The sequence below is a fragment of the Poromitra crassiceps genome, assembly GCF_964638095.1.
Source record: "Poromitra crassiceps genome assembly, chromosome: 8".
Lineage (NCBI taxonomy): Eukaryota > Metazoa > Chordata > Actinopteri > Beryciformes > Melamphaidae > Poromitra > Poromitra crassiceps.
In genome coordinates this window covers 7750814-7770808 of record NC_139629.1, presented here as the reverse complement: position 1 = coordinate 7770808, position 19995 = coordinate 7750814, and the positions used below count along the sequence as shown (strand labels likewise).

General features: G+C 48.3%; 2 protein-coding genes across 2 annotated transcripts in view; one reads left to right on the top strand and one right to left on the bottom strand.

Moving 5' to 3' along the window:
• The window catches only part of rftn2 (raftlin family member 2), a gene marked incomplete at its 5' end in the record, with an annotated part of 50349 nt that extends 47320 nt beyond the window's left edge, over positions 1 to 3029 (top strand). The window contains 4 exons of the mRNA XM_083640961.1: positions 205 to 311; positions 821 to 924; positions 2258 to 2339; positions 2549 to 3029. Of these exons, the coding sequence (XP_083497087.1) occupies positions 205 to 311; positions 821 to 924; positions 2258 to 2339; positions 2549 to 2785 (530 nt within the window). The 3' untranslated portion in view covers positions 2786 to 3029. The remainder of the gene's footprint in view (positions 1 to 204; positions 312 to 820; positions 925 to 2257; positions 2340 to 2548) is intronic.
• Positions 3030 to 5062: 2033 nt separating this feature from the next.
• mob4 (MOB family member 4, phocein) lies at positions 5063 to 14164 on the bottom strand. The gene is made up of 8 exons (XM_083641008.1): positions 14095 to 14164; positions 13217 to 13279; positions 11516 to 11616; positions 11254 to 11296; positions 9816 to 9902; positions 7426 to 7505; positions 7152 to 7263; positions 5063 to 6416 (listed from the first exon to the last, which is right to left on the bottom strand). The coding sequence occupies exons 1-8, from the start codon at positions 14152 to 14154 to the stop codon at positions 6282 to 6284; spliced, it is 681 nt and encodes a 226-aa protein (XP_083497134.1). The 5' UTR covers positions 14155 to 14164; the 3' UTR covers positions 5063 to 6281.
• Between the last annotated feature and the right edge of the window lie 5831 nt (positions 14165 to 19995).

Genomic DNA, 19995 nt, shown 5'->3' with positions numbered 1-19995 from the left:
TGATTTTCTGTGCATGCTATAGTGATGATGTGTGTGTGTGTTTAGTCTATAATGTGATTTTCTGTGCATGCTATAGTGATGATGTGTGTGTGTGTTTAGTCTATAATGTGATTTTCTGTGCATGCTATAGTGATGATGTGTGTGTGTGTTTAGTCTATAATGTGATTTTCTGTGCATGCTATAGTGATGATGTGTGTGTTGCAGGTGAGCCGGTGCCCAGGTCGCTGGAGGGCTTATTTGTCTATGAGGAGAGAAGCTCCTCCCCTCCTGCCAACGACAGTATTGTTGTAGAGCAGTGGACTGTCATCGAGGTCAGTCAGGGATTCCGCTTGTGTGTGTGTGTGTGTGTGTGTGTGTGTGTGTGTGCGTATGTGCATGTGTGTGTGTGTGTGTGTGTGTAATAATGATTGTGCACTTCTTGTGGAATTGAAAGAGTGCTGAAATCACTTACTAGGTAGGCAGTGTGATTTGTTCAAAGGAGAGTGGGCTGGGTAGTCAATGTTATTCTTTTATTTGAGTCTGTGAGGGCGACATTTATGGTTCCATTTGGAGGGCTGAACCACTCCACTCTGTCTGGGCATGATAACTCTGCCCCCCCACACCCCCCTCCAAAAAAGCTCAACTTCTATCAAAAACTCCAGCCCACTCAGGACAATTCAGTCATTCTGCTACTTTCCTTCATAAAGATGTAGAACTGGTGGCATGCTGATGGTGAGACATGTCCGCCTCTCGTCTCCATTCAGTAGCTGCCTACTCTATCACTGGCCCCTAATGTGTGTGTGTGTGTGTGTGTGTGTGTGTGTGTGTGTCTACTGCCTAGGGCTCCAATGTGAAAACCGACTACGGGCCCCTCCTTCATACTCTGGCTGAGTTTGGATGGCTGCTCACATGCATACTGCCCACACCCATCATCCGACACGACAGGTAACACACACAGCTATTTATGTGGGGGGGGGGGGGGGGGGGCACGACAGGTAACACACACAGCTATTTATGTGGGGGGGGGAGGCACTTCTAGTCATTTCATGCTGCATACTGTTAAAAGATTAGGATTTCTTTCTTTATGTATTTTCCATAGGCTAGATAGGGATGGGACAATGTAGCGAAATTCAATACATCCCAACACAAATATTATGTGATAATATGTGTCGAGGGACAGAAAATTGAATTGCAATATTAGCTCCATTTTATTCTGCTGTAGCAATCACAAATGAGTTATCACAATTTCACAAGATCTCCATTCAAGTTATATTATTTTCACTTTGTAATGACATTTTAGAATAGTTGCTTACATTCTAGCAAGATGATGCTCGTAAATGAATGAATGAATTTGCACAGCCAGACTTTGTTGTCATTAAACTTTTATTTATCACATCGTCTCATGGTCGCATCAAATCATGAAGCCCATATTATGCATTGAATCATATTGTGAGATCAGCATATCGTCCCGTCGTTTGTCTGTCTAGTGATGGGAACCTGGTCCCCCCTAAAGCTAACTGTCCTGTGTTTGTCTGTCTAGTGATGGGAACCTGGTCCCCCCTAAAGCTAACTGTCCTGTGTTTGTCTGTCTAGTGATGGGAACCTGGTCGCCCCTAAAGCTAACTGTCCTGTGTTTGTCTGTCTAGTGATGGGAACCTGGTCACCCCTAAAGCTAACTGTCCTGTGTTTGTCTGTCTAGTGATGGGAACCTGGCCACCCCTAAAGCTAACTGTCCTGTGTTTGTCTGTCTAGTGATGGGAACCTGGTCGCCCCTAAAGCTAACTGTCCTGTGTTTGTCTGTCTAGTGATGGGAACCTGGTCGCCCCTAAAGCTAACTGTCCTGTGTTTGTCTGTCTAGTGATGGGAACCTGGTCGCCCCTAAAGCTAACTGTCCTGTGTTTGTCTGTCTAGTGATGGGAACCTGGTCGCCCCTAAAGCTAACTGTCCTGTGTTTGTCTGTCTAGTGATGGGAACCTGGCCACCCCTAAAGCTAACTGTCCTGTGTTTGTCTGTCTAGTGATGGGAACCTGGTCACCCCTAAAGCTAACTGTCCTGTGTTTGTCTGTCTAGTGATGGGAACCTGGTCACCCCTAAAGCTAACTGTCTTGTGTTTGTCTGTCTAGTGATGGGAACCTGGTCACCCCTAAAGCTAACTGTCCTGTGTGTGTCTGTCTAGTGATGGGAACCTGGTCACCCCTAAAGCTAACTGTCCTGTGTGTGTCTGTCTAGTGATGGGAACCTGGTCACGCCTAAAGCTAACTGTCCTGTGTTTGTCTAGTGATGGGAACCTCGCCACCAAGCAGGTGGTGTTTCTGCAGAGACCAGTCAGGAGCCATGCAACAGGACCACAGAAGAACCAGGTAAGATGAAGATGGAGTGATGGATGGGTGGATCAGACTGCCCTTACTACAAACATTCCTCAGTACATTAGTAGCAATAACAAGGAAAAGCTATTTATGGGGCTATACTGCTCCCTGTGGGACAAAGTTGAAACTGCACTGTGCTGCAAGTTGAATTGGATTCGTTGTCTATATCTCTGAGCCATCTCTGTGTATTTCCTTGCCTGCAGGCTGTGCCTGTACACAGTGAGGTGTCCAGTCGCTCGCTGAGTCGTGGAGTGGCCGGCCCCGTTCCCGCCGAGGAGCTGTCCCCTACTACGGGAGGCATCGGGGGCTTCCCAGTGTTCGGAGGGGGCTACCCCAGCGCCCTGTCCCACCTGGGAGGGGGGTACCCCAGTGCCCTGTCCCACCTGGAGGAAGGGGGCTTTGAGCAGGAGGAGGGGAAGGCGGAGGTGACCTGCATGTAGACACCCTACCCTGCATCTCAGCTTTCCCCCTTGTCTTAAACATTGGCAGATGACTGGAGAGAATATCCAAGGCAAAGGATGGGGAACTCAGGGTGGCAGGACAGACTATTAATAAGACGACCACATCTGCACTGAAGGTCCGAAAGAAGCATCGCAGTGTGACGGCACGGTCAACAGACAACATTCCCCTCCACGTTCTTAACCCCTTCCTTTTTAACAGAGACCATAATGTAGAAGAAAAGAACTCAGCACTTTTTCATGTTTTTAATGAAGCCATAATGAGTATGAGGTATTATCTATTTCCAGCCATCTTTTTGAAAGTTTTGGAGGGGGGGGGGGGGGGGGGGGTTGGGGACTAGACCAGTCCATGTGGGGGGGGTGTGTGTGTTAGGGACTAGACCATGGGGAGGGGGAGGGGGGGGGGGTTAGGGACTAGACCATGGGGAGAGGGGGGGGGGGGGGGGTTAGGGACTAGACCATGGGGAGGGGGAGGGGGGGGTTAGGGACTAGACCATGGGAGAGACTTTAAATGACACATTGTCACATTCACTCTTAGGTGATTGGCACTGGCAATTTTCTGTTCAGTTTTGGTGCTCTAAGGAAATCACGTCACTAATATTTGTTAAGGATTCTGCTGGATGACAATAAAATGTCTGCACACTCACACACGTACACAACTGTCATCTGAAGAGCAATCAGCACATTGTGGACACAACACCCTGGTGACCACCAGAGCCCTCCACTGAGGGAGGAGAGCTCCATTTTTCTTGGGATCCAGCTCACCAATTTACACTTGGGTTCCTTCACAGCTGAACATATGAGTTGTTCTTGATTTGGGAGCTTCCCCTTCCCTGACCCTCCAAGATGTTCCAACACCTTCTTCCCCCTCGGATGCCTCTTCTGTCTCAAGGTGACACAGGTCAGACAAATAGCGCTTTGTCTCCTCGCCTATAAACGCAAGGCAGGATGTGAATATTTATCATACAGACAGCACACAGTTGTCTCTGTGTGTGTTGGTACTGAGAATAGCCAGGCCATGCAATATGCAGCCGCACCGTGAGCGTTAGCCCTCAGTGAAGGTGCCTGGAACCTCTGGCCTCGGTGAAGGTGCCTGGAACAGCTCCTCTGGCCTCAGTGAAGGTGCCTGGAACCTCTGGCCTCAGTGAAGGTGCCTGGAACAGCTCCTCTGGCCTCAGTGAAGGTGCCTGGAACAGCTCCTCTGGCCTCAGTGAAGGTGCCTGGAACCTCTGGCCTCAGTGAAGGTGCCTGGAACCTCTGGCCTCAGTGAAGGTGCCTGGAACCTCTGGCCTCGGTGAAGGTGCCTGGAAGAGCTCCAGATGTTTTTTACAGATGTGTGTGAGGACGGAGGGTCTGGGGGATTTCACATGCAGCCCTGTGAGATGGCAGCAAGGTGCTCAGTAATTTGACATGTGTTTGGAACTGGGGATTGGTTGGGGCCAGCTGATTGTCGGTTCAGTTCATTTAACATGTATTTTTTAATAGCCATACTTTTCATTTTCAGTTGGAAACCGTTTTTGTTAGTTGCTGGATTAGTTGACCCCAACCAAGGGATCGCACACAATCTATTGTTACTTGATCTGTGCTTGTTTGTTATTCTGTATGGGTTTTCGTGAAAGTATTATTTCATCAGTCAGTCATGGTATGAATGCACATATTTTCTCCAGTCAACACTGCAAATAGCTGCTTATTGTTATACAGCTTAATGGTACTGGCAATCCACCTCCTTTGTTCTGCTCTAATGGATGCAATTCTTCCGAAACGAACCTCGCGTTGAAGAAATGACTAAATAACTATTTTGTAATGCTAAAGGGAAATTACTTTTTTTAAGGGGAGTCGGGGACACCATGCTGCTGTATATATCCTAGATTTTACCATTAGTATTAACGAAAAAGACCCAGGTTTCAACACCTTGTGTTGCTCTTCAATTGGATCGCTTTAGTGTTGTACCGTTTTGAGGGGGCGAAGGCAAAGTACAGTTCAGTTATCGCCTCCTCAGAATCCCCATCAGGAATCAATGTGTCAGTATTAATATTCCAGCTTTTTTTGAGTTGTACATTTTGCTTCTTTTATCCTTGGTGTTTTATTGTATTAAAATACTCTAGTTATTTCTTGTTCATGAGTTGTCTTTTGCGTACATTAATTACGAGTCATTCCAGTCCCAATCCATCTTTACATGAGTGACACCTGCTAGTTTCACACCGATATTTCAAGAACTGAAATGTAGTGTTCCATATGAAAAGTGCCAACACAAGCAGCTGGGTAACACTTCTTTTTTATTAACAGACATCATGAAAATGTCGACAGTAACAAAATTTTTAGTCCATTTAAAAAAATAAAAAGTGGGTCGGATAGACAAGACTCCTCCCACAAAATAACTTAATGAGGGGGGAGGGTAAACGAGAAGGGAGGTTGTGCTCAAATAAGTGAAAACGTAGCCTACATTCCACCCTTCCTTACGGTATTTGCTAATTCTGAAATGCTTGAACCAGTAAAAACTCGCTTTCGGCAGCATCGTTTTTGCCAATCAGGTCATGTTACATCAGTTACTATTACGAGAAGGAAAAGGGAATACCAGACACATTTTTACACCGTAAGAAAATGGGGGCAGGTCACAAAGCAGGATCAGAGAGTTAGCCAACAAACCTTCCTAGATATTCTGAAATAAGATTTCAGAAGCCATATAGAAAGAGAAATAGCATAACTGACTGCTAGTACACTTACAACGCTAGACTTGAAGTTTTTTTGTTCACTACTACACAGGCCACATCTACATCATGTGATTTCATAGCATTTTGAAGTCAGCAGGCTAATTGAGTGATCCGTTCCATTGGATACCCCCAAACGGGCTGGGAAGCAACACAAGCAGATAGAAAACAGAAGCAACAGGGAAGACGGAAACAAACGAGTGAAGCACCATCAGAAAATATGACGGTGATTTGAGAGACAGGGTGGGGGGGGGGGGTTATATACAGGGGGGGGGCTGTCAGTGTGTGCCTTTGTCAACAACACAGATCACCATGGTTACATAGGGTTTTTGCAAATACAGCTGCTCAAATGATTAAAGCAAAAGTTCCCTACAGGAGTAGTGTGTGAGAGCACGGCTGTGTATCCAGAGACACCTGCGTCGGCCCTGTGGCGTAGACACTAGTGTGAATCTGAGCGGACAGAAGGGGTGTAAATTAGGATGGTAGGAATGTCATCTCATCCTTTGCAGGCATGGCCCAACTCTGCACCCAATAACCTTTGACCTTACGTCCTTAGAGAGACACGGGTGACTAGGGAGGAGGGACACACGAACAGTGTTGCTGGACAGGAGCCATACACTGTAGTGTGAGTGTGTGTGTCTGTGTGTGCAGGTAGAGTGAAGGTGCCTCATCAGTATTGTGTGTACAATTTCATGTGTATATGTGTGTGTGTGTGTGTGTGTGGCGTGTGCGTTGTGTGTCTCCCTTATGGCAGCGCCAGCAGCTATATCTTAGGCCTCGCTCTCCCCAGCTGATGAGGTGTTCTGGACTTCCTCCTCCAGAATGGGCACGATCAGGTTGTCCTTGGACATCAGGTTGTACTTCATTACAAAGCGTGTGAACCGGTGACAGAGGAACGTTTCATTCTGCACACACACACACACACACACACACACACGCGCGCGCGCACACACACACACACACACACACACACACACACGGAAGAAAAAACAACTGATAAATGCTGCGTCCGACGCCATTCTCCGGCCCGGTTCTTTCATTGTTAAGGGAACAGGGCTCAATGCATCCACTCTGGAAAGCAACTCATTGAAGCAGGCACAATAAGGATAACCTAGACATGAGGGAAAAAAACTAACAAAAAAGATTGCATGATAGGGTTCCTGCTTCAGCACTGTACCAGAGATTTTCTTCCGCAATTTATTTTCCCATAGACATTTCGTAAAAAGCCTAAAAAATTGTTTTACTTAATCAAAACAAACGGTTCAACTATATTTAGAATCAGGAGAGACCATAGAACATTTCACTCGGACCAAAACTTAAACAAACATCGAAAAAATATTTTCTTTATAAACCTGGGATTTTTTTACGTTTTGGTCCGAGTTAAATGTTATGCGGTCTCTCCTGTTTCTAAATATATCTGAACTGTTTGGTTTGAACGAGTAAAACTATTTTTATAAGCATTTTACAAAATGTTTATGGGAAAATAAACGGCGGATGAAAAATTCTGGTACAGTGCTGAAGCAGTAAGTGGCGTTCCACTTTGGCTCTCTCTTAGATTTATAAGGGCTGTGTTGGGACTTGATTGGAGCTCTTTGCAGGGACCCTGTAACCTGACTCCGCCCCTTTCCAAGCAAACTCACCTCATACTTGTCAAATATCTGCCGGTGATGGAAGTAGGCGTGAGAGAATATCCTATAGATACGACGGCACACAGAACCCAGCTTGGCCACAGACGACTCCTTGATGCTAACCCTGGGGAGACAAATCACAAACTGTTAAGCTACTGTTATGTACAATTAATTCACAGTGAGCCTGAAACAACAGAACTGTGCTATAATTTGTGTTGGATCAAATTAGTTCTTCATAACAACTATTATTTCATTTCATATTGCCATTGTGGCCGTGGTGACTAACCTGCTGGGGAAGTATTTGTTGCTGTTGAGAAGGCAGGCAGCTCCGTCCAGCGTGTGCCTGGTGTAGTCAATGGCAGGGCACTGTGGACACAACGGCAGCAAAAAACAACAACAATGCTTACTGTACAACAACAAGATCAGATCAAATAATTAATTTATTATAGACCACCAAGGTCAAGGTGGGTGGAATTTGCTTTCGGTACAGCATGGAGAACGCTCAAAACAGCAAGTGACATCACACTAAGACGACATTACAAACGACTGACTGACACAAGAGACAATTTAGAAATGACAACAAGACAGACTATTTACAAATTTAAAGTGCAAGTAGATCTGAAAGGGTTTATTGCAATCATGTATTACGTGTTCAGAGTCCAGTGGGGGGAGAAACTGTTTTTGAAACGTGATGTTTTGGTGGACAGGAATCAATAGCGCCTCCCAGAGGGCAACAGTTGGAACAGGCGGTGAGCAGGGTGAGAGGGGTCAGAGATGATTTTATTTGCCCTCTTGGTTGTGCATTTGAGATAGTGATTCAACTGATGGGAAGGGGGTGCCAATAATAATCCTGAATGATTTTTTGATTATGTGTTGCAGTTGTTTGCGCCGTACCAAACTGTGATGGAAGAAGTGAGTAGGCTTTCATTGACGGCTGTGTAGAACTGAAAGAGGTTGTTTTGTTTTACTCTGAATTTCTTTGGGCTGTCTGAGGAAAAACGGTCTTGGCTGGGCTTTTTTGTTTGGTAATGTGGACTGTATTGGTGTTCCATTTGAGTGTGTTACTGATGTATGCGCCAACTGCCAAGGAATTGGATGTTGATGAAGATGCATTCCGACAAGCAGATTGAATGTCGGGTTTGTTTGTTGGTTAAATAGAGGATGGCCGATGGTTTTATTGTAAGCTCACGCCAGGCGATCATGTCAGTTTATCATGTAAATACGCAAACAGCCGATAGAGTGACATAATCTGACGGCGGTGATTTGGGAAATGTCAATCATAGTTTATGTTAATCGCGGGTGTAGAATGTTTGGGGTGTCATGATTGGCTGACCGTGTTAGAGGGCGGGCTTCTGACGTCATTTCCACAATCATTTCAGAAATGTTTGATGAAGGACTCACGTGTTGATGGATTTATGAATGGAACTATACATTATCGCCCCCCCTTTTTTCTGGGATACGAGACAAAGGGGATCTCTCCCTGGACCTTTCAGGGTCCCCCATTCATTGTTGAGGCAACGGCCCAATGCAACCCAGCACAAGCTAGCCGAGAGGGGGCGTGCTGAGCAGACGGCCGTACCAGAGGGTCTGGGACCAGACCGGGTGCGCCTACAAACCAGGGTGTGTGTCGAAGCAGACTAGCAGAGCTACATTGGTGAGTCTGCCCTCCTTGCAAAACACGGCGATGCTAATGCCGCTAGGCTCATGACAGTCCAAACAGTATTCATGAGGATATAGCAACGGTCCTTGAGATGTAGATGATGATAACCCCTAGACAAACTAAACTAAATGGAGCTAATGATAATATTGTGACAGATGAACAAAGACCTGGGGCCGGTTGCACCAACTGGTCTTAACTATGCCTGGTCGTAACTCCTACGTCGGTCTTAGTTAAGACCATGGATTTACGCCTGTTGCACCAACACGGCTTACTCTGGTCTTAACTACGCTGGTCGTAGCAATGCGCGTTCATGTGAATTGTCGGGGAATGCCCTCTGATTGGCCCACATGTGCCTCGCGCCGTCACCCACTACTGTATGTGCGTCACTACACCCTCCCTCCTCCCACCCCCCTCCTCCTGTGGAAGCCCCGGGGGAAAATGGCGGCGGCGATTAGTGTCAGGGGGTCTGAATGAAATTGAATGTAACGTTCCCAATTCTATGTATTACATTCTAAAAAAGTAACGGCAACATTTGGGAAGGCTAAGCCACACAACTAGTTAGTTATAATCTAACGTCGTGCTTTCAAAGATGGCGAACTGGCGGTGTTACGACGATGACGGTCAAAAAGGTCTCCGCGGAGATCTCTGCTACGCCTCCTCCTGACGAGGCGTAGGAGTTACGCCTGGTCTTAGTGAAAATAAGGCTTAAGTCGTCTTGGTGCAACCGGCGTAGCTGTTAGGTCGTAAAGTTAAGACCAGTGTAAGACCAGTTGGTGCAACCGGCCCCAGAAGTGTAACTCAACATGAAACCAAATCCAAATACGCCGCGCTCAAGGAAACGGCGACATTTATGTTTATGATAGCACGTAGCCTGTACAGAAATGATGGGCCATATCCTTTACAATCTCGAGAATATATGACCCTTGCATCGAAGGTGTGGACTACAACCCTGAGAAGAAGATGATTTCACAGGAATCCCCTTCAGCAAACAGCTGAGGAGGACAGTCTGGACTCACCTCTTTGGGCGTCTTGTGGGCAGCACATAGAAAGATCCACTGCTCTGTGGCTGTCATCTGGGTGCAGGTGTCTGGGTGGCACTCACTCTGTAGGGAGGAAGGGCAAGGGTCATCACAGTGGGCATTATCTCGAGAATAGTCGGAACTGGACATACCTTTAAAGACATCTTCCTCAAAGGAAAAATCCATCCTTAAAATTTCACTCATACACTGTTACATATCACAAATCTGTGATGCTCATTGGTTTCCAGGAGTTATTTTGTGATGAAGTGCTCTAAAGATAAATTATTTTGGCGGACCCGATTTTCCCTCGACCCGTCTCATCTACTTCAGTTAAGCCATTTTCCCACATGCGCTTTGTACCGCTAAATGACCGGAACGTGGTCTAATGCCTTCATGTGTGAAAGTTGTTGTTCCGGTATAAGCGCGACCCCGTCATCGGGGACATTTCACCAGTTTCGAGCCAGTCAGAAGAGCGGTATGCGCGATAACGGACACAAGTGTGAAACGGGTCCAGTCATTTCCCGCTATCAGTGGGCGTTGTCTCAGGTGGTGTTGATGACCGGGACATGCGAAAATGACGCTTCCATTCCACGTCGTCAAAATTGTTCAGAGCATCTTCCCAAAATAAATTCCCTCCTGGTCTCTCTCGCTTCCAGACGGCTCTAGTCTCACGCAGCAGCGCAGAGGTACTTAACACTGTCATCATCTGTCCCCGGTTTAGTCTATCTTCATATTCTGCACGATGTTGAGCGGAGAAGACTGCGAACATTAATCTGTTTCTGTTCGCACGTATATCCCTTTCCATTTTCGCCTTAATTTGTCTGCGTCGCTGTCTACGTTTGAGGAAAAAGCGCGTCAGCAATTTTATCAAAAGAGTGGACGCCGGCTCCATGTTTGTTTGTTGTTTTTTTCTGACTGGCCTCAGTGGCCTGCAGCACAGTTTATACGTCATGACCCCAGGCCACTCTCCTCCGCCCCCCGCCCGCTCCGCCCCACCCCACCCCACCCCACCCCCCAACATACCGGCTATTTGACGACTAGATTCCCACATGCGAGCGCTCAGGTGTGAAGGGAAATTCCGGGAAATGTCCGATATTGACTTACAGGTAATTTTCCAGTACGCATGTGGAAAAACGGCTTTAGTGATTGTCTACATTTCCTAGAATGCTTTTCGGCAGCTCCCAGAGAACAGGCATGGACTTGTTGCATCCCGCTCTGAGTTATAGTGTATGGGGAGAGCAACAGTTATAGCATAGTAATTGCAAGAGAGCGAGAGCTCGTCCCATCAAGAATAAGTCACTCCCCTTAATCAAAACTCAATAGGTAGGTTGACCAACAGCCAATCTCCTTTATCCTTTTAGCTATTTAAAGCTCAAATCAGTAGAATGTATGTATTAAACTTGACCTGAATGGTTGGTGGGTGGAGCACACTTACCTGCAGTTTGACTGCTAGTCCATTGAGCTCCAGGCAGAATTGCCTACAGTGGAGACACAGCGACAACAAGAGATCAAGCACAGAAAGTTCGGAGTTCACAGCACAAGAATTTCACACGTGATACTTGTACCATGGAGTGACAATAAAAATCTTGAATCTTGAATCTTGAATCTTGAAAATAGAAGAGGAAAGAGAACCTGGTTCTGTGATCCAGTCTGTTGTTTAATCTACTATCATATGGCCATGCCGGTCTTCTGCATACCTGAGGTGTTCGTACTTCCACACACCCTCGTCCTGGCCCTCTGGAGGTTCCAGGATCTTGTCGATGTTGGAGCAGTCTGAGCGAATGTTCTGCTGAATGTACTAGAACAGAAACGCCACAGACACAACAGTAGAAACCGTCTGTCAAGTCACAGCAACAATATCATTTCCATCAACCCTGACAGAGCCCTGATCTGCTGCAAGGCCACACTGCAGTTTCATTGTAATAATTCTAAAATCGGTTAGGCAATTCAGTTGAGGATCCTAGTCAGTTGAGTAAGGTGGCCGAGAGAACTCAACACACTGCGACTTAAGAAAGCAGATGCAAATAGACAAAACACAAGCAAAGACAACAGCTTCATCAATTTGACGATACATGTGCTGCCTGCAAATACACACATATACAACACAACCAAATACAGAAACATGCTGCAAGCAGCACAGACCAGAGGGCAACTAATATGTTTCCAAGGGGCACAAAAAAAGTGATATACCCGTGTGGGACACACTTTTTGTTCAATGCTTTGTGGCTTTTGAAGTTATTGAACTCGGCTACTTGTCAGTGGTGTTGGAAAATTAGCTCAAATATTTTTGGTTTATTTTAACATCCTGATCACATGATTCAGATATTATTGCAGATATCTGCTGTAACCTAGTCGCAGAGCAATCTAGTAAGAGAGAGTGGCGCCAGCGGAGGTCCAAAATGCGTGACATGTAGCCAAATGAATAGCCAGGAAGGGGGCTCGCGCTACGTTTGAATACGAGGGATCAGCCGAGCAGCATTTTGGTAAACAAACCGCGTCATTGGGTGGAAACAGCAATGGGACCCTATGGAGCCTGAGCTTTGGGAGGCTTGAGTGTCTGACTCTAGCCGGCTGACTCTGTTTACATTTTAAAAACTGCGACAGTTCACACAACTTTAACACAACATGTATATATTATACATCAAACTCTTGGGCTACTTCTGCTCTCGCTCCGAATGTCAAAATAGAAGTGATGTCATGTATAGTTTTTGAGATATTAACGTTTGTTTGGCACAACTCATACTAGTTAACTGTCGCGGGGTTCCGCATTTCTGGGTGGTTGTGACATCACGCTGATTCGTCCTATGCATAAAATAAAAGTGGTAATATACAATTTGATTCTTTAAACCTCTGACCCTTTCAAAGTACATCACAAACGGTCCATTTTGCTGCAATGTGACAGCGCTGCTTAATCCAGAACCTTATTTCTGGGAACTTTTGTGAGGTAAAAACTGGTTGGAGTGAATGGAGATGTCGCAACTCTTATATGGATTTGCCTAGTAGCATTAGTAGTCAGGTTCATCACTTTTTTGTGTCCCCTGGAAACGGATCGGCTGTCATCTGTGTTACTTGCAGCGCATTTCTATTAAGCTGTGTTGTGTATTTGCAGCACATTTGTCTCTTTGGTTGTGTGGATTTGCAGCACATGTGTTGTCAAATTGATAAAGACATGTTTTCTTAATTTGCTTGTGTTTTGTCTATTTGCGCATGTTTTCTCAAATTGAAGTGCGTTGAGCTCTCTCGGCCACTGTAGTTGATAGCAATGGCCAAATCCAAAATGGACCATTGCTATATTATACAATACAACATACACTCATGCAAAATGTCACTCAAATTTGGCTTTACCTGACAACAATCTACCACCATGCCACTTTACACACACGCACACACACACACACCTGTTGAACAGCCAGGGTGCTGTCCATCTCCTCAAAGGATTCATCCGGCCAGTTGTAGAAATCCTACGCATGGAGGAAGGACAAGTTCAGTCCACACTCCACAATGTTATCGCTGCGTGGCTAATGCTAACTATCAATCAGCTGAGGAGGTTATTGAGTCAAGCTAATCTTAGCTTAATGTCACTGCCATCACGTAGCTAACGTTATAGCGTTATCATACCACCAGACAAATTAGCCCTTTTCAGGAGCGCTTTTAATTCAGCTCATACGACCTGAATGCAGCTGTATTCTGTTGTAATCTGTATAGACTAGAAATAATATATTAACCGCTAAATAAGCTTAACGTAAAGCAAATAGTTCGCAAACAGTTCAGATTTAACACGCAGCTAGTGACATTTGCTGAACAAACGCTAAAGCCAAAGTTAGAAAACGTTATTTTTTCTTACAGTACAAACGGCTAGAGAGCTAGCGCTAGCATGTTCGCTAGGATGAGACGGTTTCCTGTTATTGAGACACCCAGAGACCATTATTAGGTGGCAAGTGGCAACACAGTTTGACTTGCTGTGTATTTTTGACTATAGCCCCTTTACTTTATTAGCTAGAGCAGCTATTTACCGGATATTGTTTATTTAAAAAAAAAAACGTGAAATGTGAGATGGAGTGACACATAAGTAAAGTAGAGCGACTTGTTTACTCCGGGAAATAGACGGAGCCTCAGTCAGCTGGCCATCTCCAGGCCAAGCTCGTCCCATCTGTAAAACGTTAAGTCTGTGACCCAATGTCGGAAAAGGTCGAGTCCGCGAGTTCATTTAAAGATCATATACTCATGAGACTTATTCACGCTATTTTTCTAATGTTTTTGATATATGAAAAGGTACCTTTGCCTTGGTTCCAGGCCGATTCCTCCTGAGAACTGCAGTACCCTCCGCCATGACCATCTCGACAGAATACCCGGATGCAAATGAGGCTCTCTGTTGTACCACCAGCGCACGGATGATCGGCACGCTCGGAACACAGTCGGGCAAGTTGAACATTTATTTTTGTTTTATTTATCAAGCAAAATGTATCCCGTGATGTAACCAGTGATGTCCTGGGAACCAAAAAGCTCGTAGCTCCAGTCGTGAAATTATTATCTAGCTAAATAACCACCAATGTACACATATTTGAAAAATATTGAACTAACAAATTGAACTAACAAATTGAACTAACCAGTGTTTGCTGTCTTTTATTTCTATATTACACCGCTGGCACAATTTCCCAGTGGAAAGCGCATGTTGGCAAGGGACCACACTGTATGCTCGATGTGTTTTTTTTCCCCTGTCTGTTGTATGTATTGTGTCAAAACCTCGATACATGCGATATGTGGCTGTTGTACGGCACTAATTGCCCAAGACAAATTTCCCCTCGGGGACAATAAAGTTCATCTCATCATCTCATCTCATCTCATCATTTCCATAAAGTAATAAGACTGCAAAGTGCAAACAATACATAGCCTATCACCAATCTATATAAATTTGGCAATGTGGGCTCTCTATTTCTCAGTTTCAATTTTTGTCCCACTGGTGATGTCATAAGATGCAAAGTTGCATAAGATGCAAAAAGCCAGGACCTAAAATGGGAGCTGAACATCAGAGCTCTCACCAAGAAGGCACAGCAGAGGATGTACTTTGTGCGGCAGCTGAAGAAATTCAAAGTGCCAAAGGCCACGATGGTGCACTTCTACACCTCCATCGTTGAGTCCATCCTCACCTGACGGTGATGGAGGAGGTGACCTCCTCCATCACCGTCTGGTGCTGCTGCCACTCTAAAAGACATCAACAGACTTCAGCGCATCATCCGCTGCGCTGAGGAGAAGCCCCTGACTGCAGTACGCAGATCGGGGAGTGGCTCAACGTGGGCGGAGTCAAATGCGACTCCGCCCACTCAAAGTAAAACTCAGCTCTTTCTTCTTCTATCAGATCTTTGGCAGTGTGCACGCTTCTAGGCGTATTACTGCCCTCCGCAGGATAAAGTTCATAGTGACTCTTTTTACAGTGTTTATCATGTATCCACAAAACTACTCTAATATATCTGTAAAAATCCTGTTGAACAAGATCGTATTGTAGCGAATCAGCAGTACACATACAGGGGTGAGCATTGGTAGTGTCTCAACTACAGATAGGAACTGATGTGTGGGAGTGTTGTATTGGGGAACACTATGCTGTGGGGATACTTCCGGGGAAGACTGAGCATGCGCGTCAGTCTCCACACACTGCTACAAGCAGGGGCGGACTGGGATCATAATTCAGGCCGGGCATTAGATACCAAGCAGGCCAGGCCGATACGGGCCGACGCGCGTGCCGGCGTCCGAAGGGCACCGGCGGAAAATTTGGGGCGTTTGAAGCTCAACTTGGGCCGTTTGAAGCCCAATTTGGGCCGTTTGAAGCCAGATTTGGGTCGTTTAAAGCCAGATTTGGGCTGTTTGAAGCCCGATTTGGGCCGTTTGAAGCCCGATTTGGGCCGTTTGAAGCCCAATTTGGGCCAAGTCCAATTTTACAATGAGATGCACCCACTTTAAACCTGAATAAAGTAATAAAACCACTAGTAAACCAGTAGGCGGCGCCTGGCCTGCTGTTCAGTGAGTGGCCTGGCCTGGCTTGCAAAAAAAAAAAAAAAAATTTTTTTTTTTTTTTTTTTTTTGGCAGGCCAGGCCAGGCCAGGCCACCGGGCATTTGCCCGACGTGCCCGATTATGCAGTCCGCCACTGGCTACAAGAGAAGGTTGCTAGTTATGAGCGTGACAACCGCTGAGAGTTGTAATATAACTAACGGAGAATAAAGAACCTTGTACCAACAAGAAGCATCTGCCTCATGATTTACCAGGAACGTTACACTGGCGTCAGAAGTTTAAACGGTGAATATTGCCTCCAGATTCGGCGAAATGGTTAACAAGTTCCTGAAGAAAGAGCGCAAACGACTCAATCGAGAGGCGGGAAAGGCAAGAGCCGGAGCAGACTACCAGGCGTCCGAAGAGGAAGATGTCTGGGTAGACGCAGCCGCTACCACAGAGAGCCAAGCGGGAAAAACAGCAGAAAGCCTGGGGTTGGTGAAGATAAGATCCGGACTAGACAGCGCTATCACCGTAGCCACGGAAGCTATCCCGCGGCTCAAGGGAGCTAGCAGGCAAGCTAGCGAGGCGGGAGAAGGAGCGGAGGAACCGGGGCCGGTGAGGGTGAAGATCGAGCGGGTTGACATTGCCGCTGTAGCCATGGAGGCTGTGCCACAGCCCAGCGGAGCTAGCCTGCGGGCCGAGGACAAAGACGGGACACGGGTCGAGGCGACAAAGGACAGCGGGCGGCGAGGAAGAAAGGAAATCACCCCGCCAAAATTCAACGGTAAAGGCGAGTGGGAGGCATACTGCAAGCAGTTTGAAGAGGCTGCAGAATGGAATGGCTGGACGAGAAGGGAGAGAGCCAGCCACCTCGTGATGGCCCTCGAGGGCGAGGCTACGGCGTGCGTGTCGGCCATAGCTGATACAAAGGACTTGGATGTGGTGATGGGGGTCCTGCGGAGACGCTTCGGCCAATGTGAGGAGCAGGCCATCGTAGCCGCGGAACTGTGTAACAGACGCAGACGGCAGGGTGAGTCGCTGCGTGCACTGGCAACGGACATTGAGACTCTCAGCCGGCGCGCATATAGCCAGCTACCGACGGAGGCGCTGGATGGGTTAGCCCTAAGCTACTTTGTCCAGGCCATCGAGCCACGGAGTCTAAGCCAGAAGGTAACGCTGGGACACCCGAAAACATTGGGAGCAGCGCTGGGGTTGGCGCTGGAGATAGAGACAGTAGAAGGCTGGGACAAGAGCAGCGGCATAATGGAGGCCGCCCCAGTGGTGAGAATGGCAGCGGAGAGCCAGCTACAAGAAGAGCCAGCGTGGAAGACGGCCTTGGCAGAGCAAAGCAACACGGTGAAAGAGCAAGGCAACAGGGTGAAAGAACTGTCCGAGTCAGTACAACAGCTGACAGAACAACTGCTCCGCAGAGCGACCCTGCAGCCCAACCCCGCTCGGCAGCCCACCCAGCGGAACAACAGCTGGGCCAGAGGGAGCATGATCTGCTGGGGATGTGTACGCCCCGGGCATCGGGAAGCAGACTGCCGCCGGAGAGCGTGGAACCAGGGAAACGGCACAGGGCCCGTCCAGATGGGACGAGACGGGTCTACGATGCCACAGTCCCCGTAGCCACGTCATCGCAGGAAGGAGCCCACCGACAGCAACGGGGAGGTGGGGCTCCGCCGGGCCCCGAAGTAGACGACATCGCCGGAGCTGTCAACATGCAGAGCGGGCCGCGCGCGATGAACGGCTGCCATGTTCCAGTCTACCTACAGGGGAGATACTGCGCCGCCCTGGTGGACACGGGGTGTACGGCAACGCTGGTGAACGTCAACATGATGCCCGAGGGGACGCGCCTGTAGCAGCCAGCAGCACAACTGCTAAGAACAGTATCCGGTGAGTTGATGCCAATGAGGGGGAGGGGACACGTAATGATAACAGTGGGGGGACAGACAGTGGACTTTCCGGTGTGGGTGGTAGAAATGACGGGACCCTGCATCCTGGGGGAAGACTACTTAACGCTAAACAAATGCACAGTAGACCTAGGAAAAAGCACATTGACATTTGCAGGGGGGCCAGTAGTCCAGATGGGCCACCCTCCCACCGTTCCAGAGGAGAGAGCTAATGTAAATAACATCACTGTATATCGCGTCACCGTAGTGCATGAGCCCCACCCAGCAGACCAAGCCCCTCCACAAAGCCCCGCCCCTAGCCCACCTCCAAACACTTGCCCTCAGCCAGCGCAACAGGCAGAGGGGGAGAGAGAGAGGTTAGAGATGCTCAGGGGATTGCACCAACGCCAGAGCGAAGGGTTAGAACCCCAGCAGAGCGATGAACTGTGGAGGGTACTAGAGGAATATAAAGACATTTTCGCCATGTCGGATGATGAGCTAGGCTGTACCCACCTGGTGGAACACGAAATAGACACTGAGGGGGCGCGACCCGTCAGGTCATATCCCCGTCGGGTCCCAGCAGCGAGGAGAGAGATAGCGAACGAAGCTGTAGAGAACATGCTGCGGGCGGGGATCATTGAGCCATCAGACAGCCCGTGGGCGTCAGGGGTAGTGCTGGTGAGAAAGAAAAATAGCCCCAAAATGCGATTTTGTGTAGACTATAGGGGGCTGAACAAAGTGACAAAAAAAGACGCATACCCGATGCCCATCATCGAGGAACTGTTAGACGCCGCGGCAGAGTCATCCTGGTTCTCATCCCTAGACCTCCGTAGCGGGTACTGGCAGGTGCCCCTCCGCGACGATGCCAAACAAAAGACCGCCTTCCGCACAGAGAAGGGGCTGTGGCAGTTTCGAGTACTCAGTTTCGGGCTGTGCAACGCACCAGCAACGTTCGAGAGGTTAATGGAGAAGCTGCTGGGAGACATTCCCCGATCCGAATGCGTCGTGTATTTAGATGACATCTTGACACACGGGGGCACGTTCCAGGCAGCAGTGGGGGCGTTACGAAAAGTCCTGCAGAAGATAGCAGAGGCGGGTCTAAAGTTACACCCAGACAAGTGCCACTTCCTGAAGAGGAGGGTGGAGTTCTTAGGGCATGGCATCGGCGCGGGGGGCATTCGCACCCTGGAAGAGAAGACTCAGGCGGTCATGGAGTGGCCCACCCCCAGAAACAAAGGCGAACTCGAGAGCTTCGTAGGGCTAGCCGCATACTACAGGAAATTCGTAAACGGGTTTTCTAAAATAGCGGAACCACTGTTCAGGCTAAAAGAGAAGAACGCAGACTTCCACTGGACGACAGAATGCCACCTAGCCTTCAAAGCCCTCAAGAAAGTGCTGACCGAGTCTCCGGTGCTTAGAGCACCAGACCCCGCCCTGCCGTTCCTACTAGACACTGATGCCAACAATGGGGGTATGGGGGCCGTGCTGTCCCAGGCGGGGCCGGACGGGGAGCGGGTGGTGGCGTACTACAGCAAGACTTTCGATAAAGCAGAACGTAACTACTGCGTCACCCGCCGGGAGCTCCTCGCCGTAGTAGAAGCACTACGACACTTTAGATATTACCTCCTGGGACAGCCGCGGTTCACCATACGGACCGACCACTCGGCGCTGCAGTGGCTGTGGTCCTTCCGAGAGCCGGAGGGGCAAGTGTGCCGCTGGTTAGAGAAAATGGCAGACTACAACTTCACGATAGAACACAGGGCAGGGGCGCGCCACGTCAACGCAGACGCCCTGTCACGACGACCCTGCGCAGAGAGAGGGTGTACGTACTGCGAAAAGAGAGAAGGAAGAGAGAGAGAGCTCCAAGAGGAAGCTAGGATCTGCCCTAACCACACGGGGGATGGACCAGTGTGCAAGACGCTGCGGGTGGCAGAGGCAGCGGATTGGAGGGGCCACCAAGAAAACGACAGGGAGCTGTCACCAGTACTGCAATGGGTAGAAGAGGGCCAGAAGCCGCCCTGGGAAGAGGTGGCAGGGGCCACCGACACAACCAAAGGGCTGTGGGCAGGGTTCGACACCCTGAGATTGAGTAGCGGAGTGCTGATGAAGTCCTGGAAGGAGCCAGCGACAGGAGAGCATAAGTGGTGGAAAGTAGTGCCGACGACGCTGAGGGAGGAGGTGTGCAGGAGCTGCCATGGAACTGTAGGGGCTGGGCACTTTGGGGTAAACAAAACCCTCCGTCGCATCAGACAAGGCTTTTATTGGGGGAGGATGGGGAGAGACGTGCAGGACTTCTGT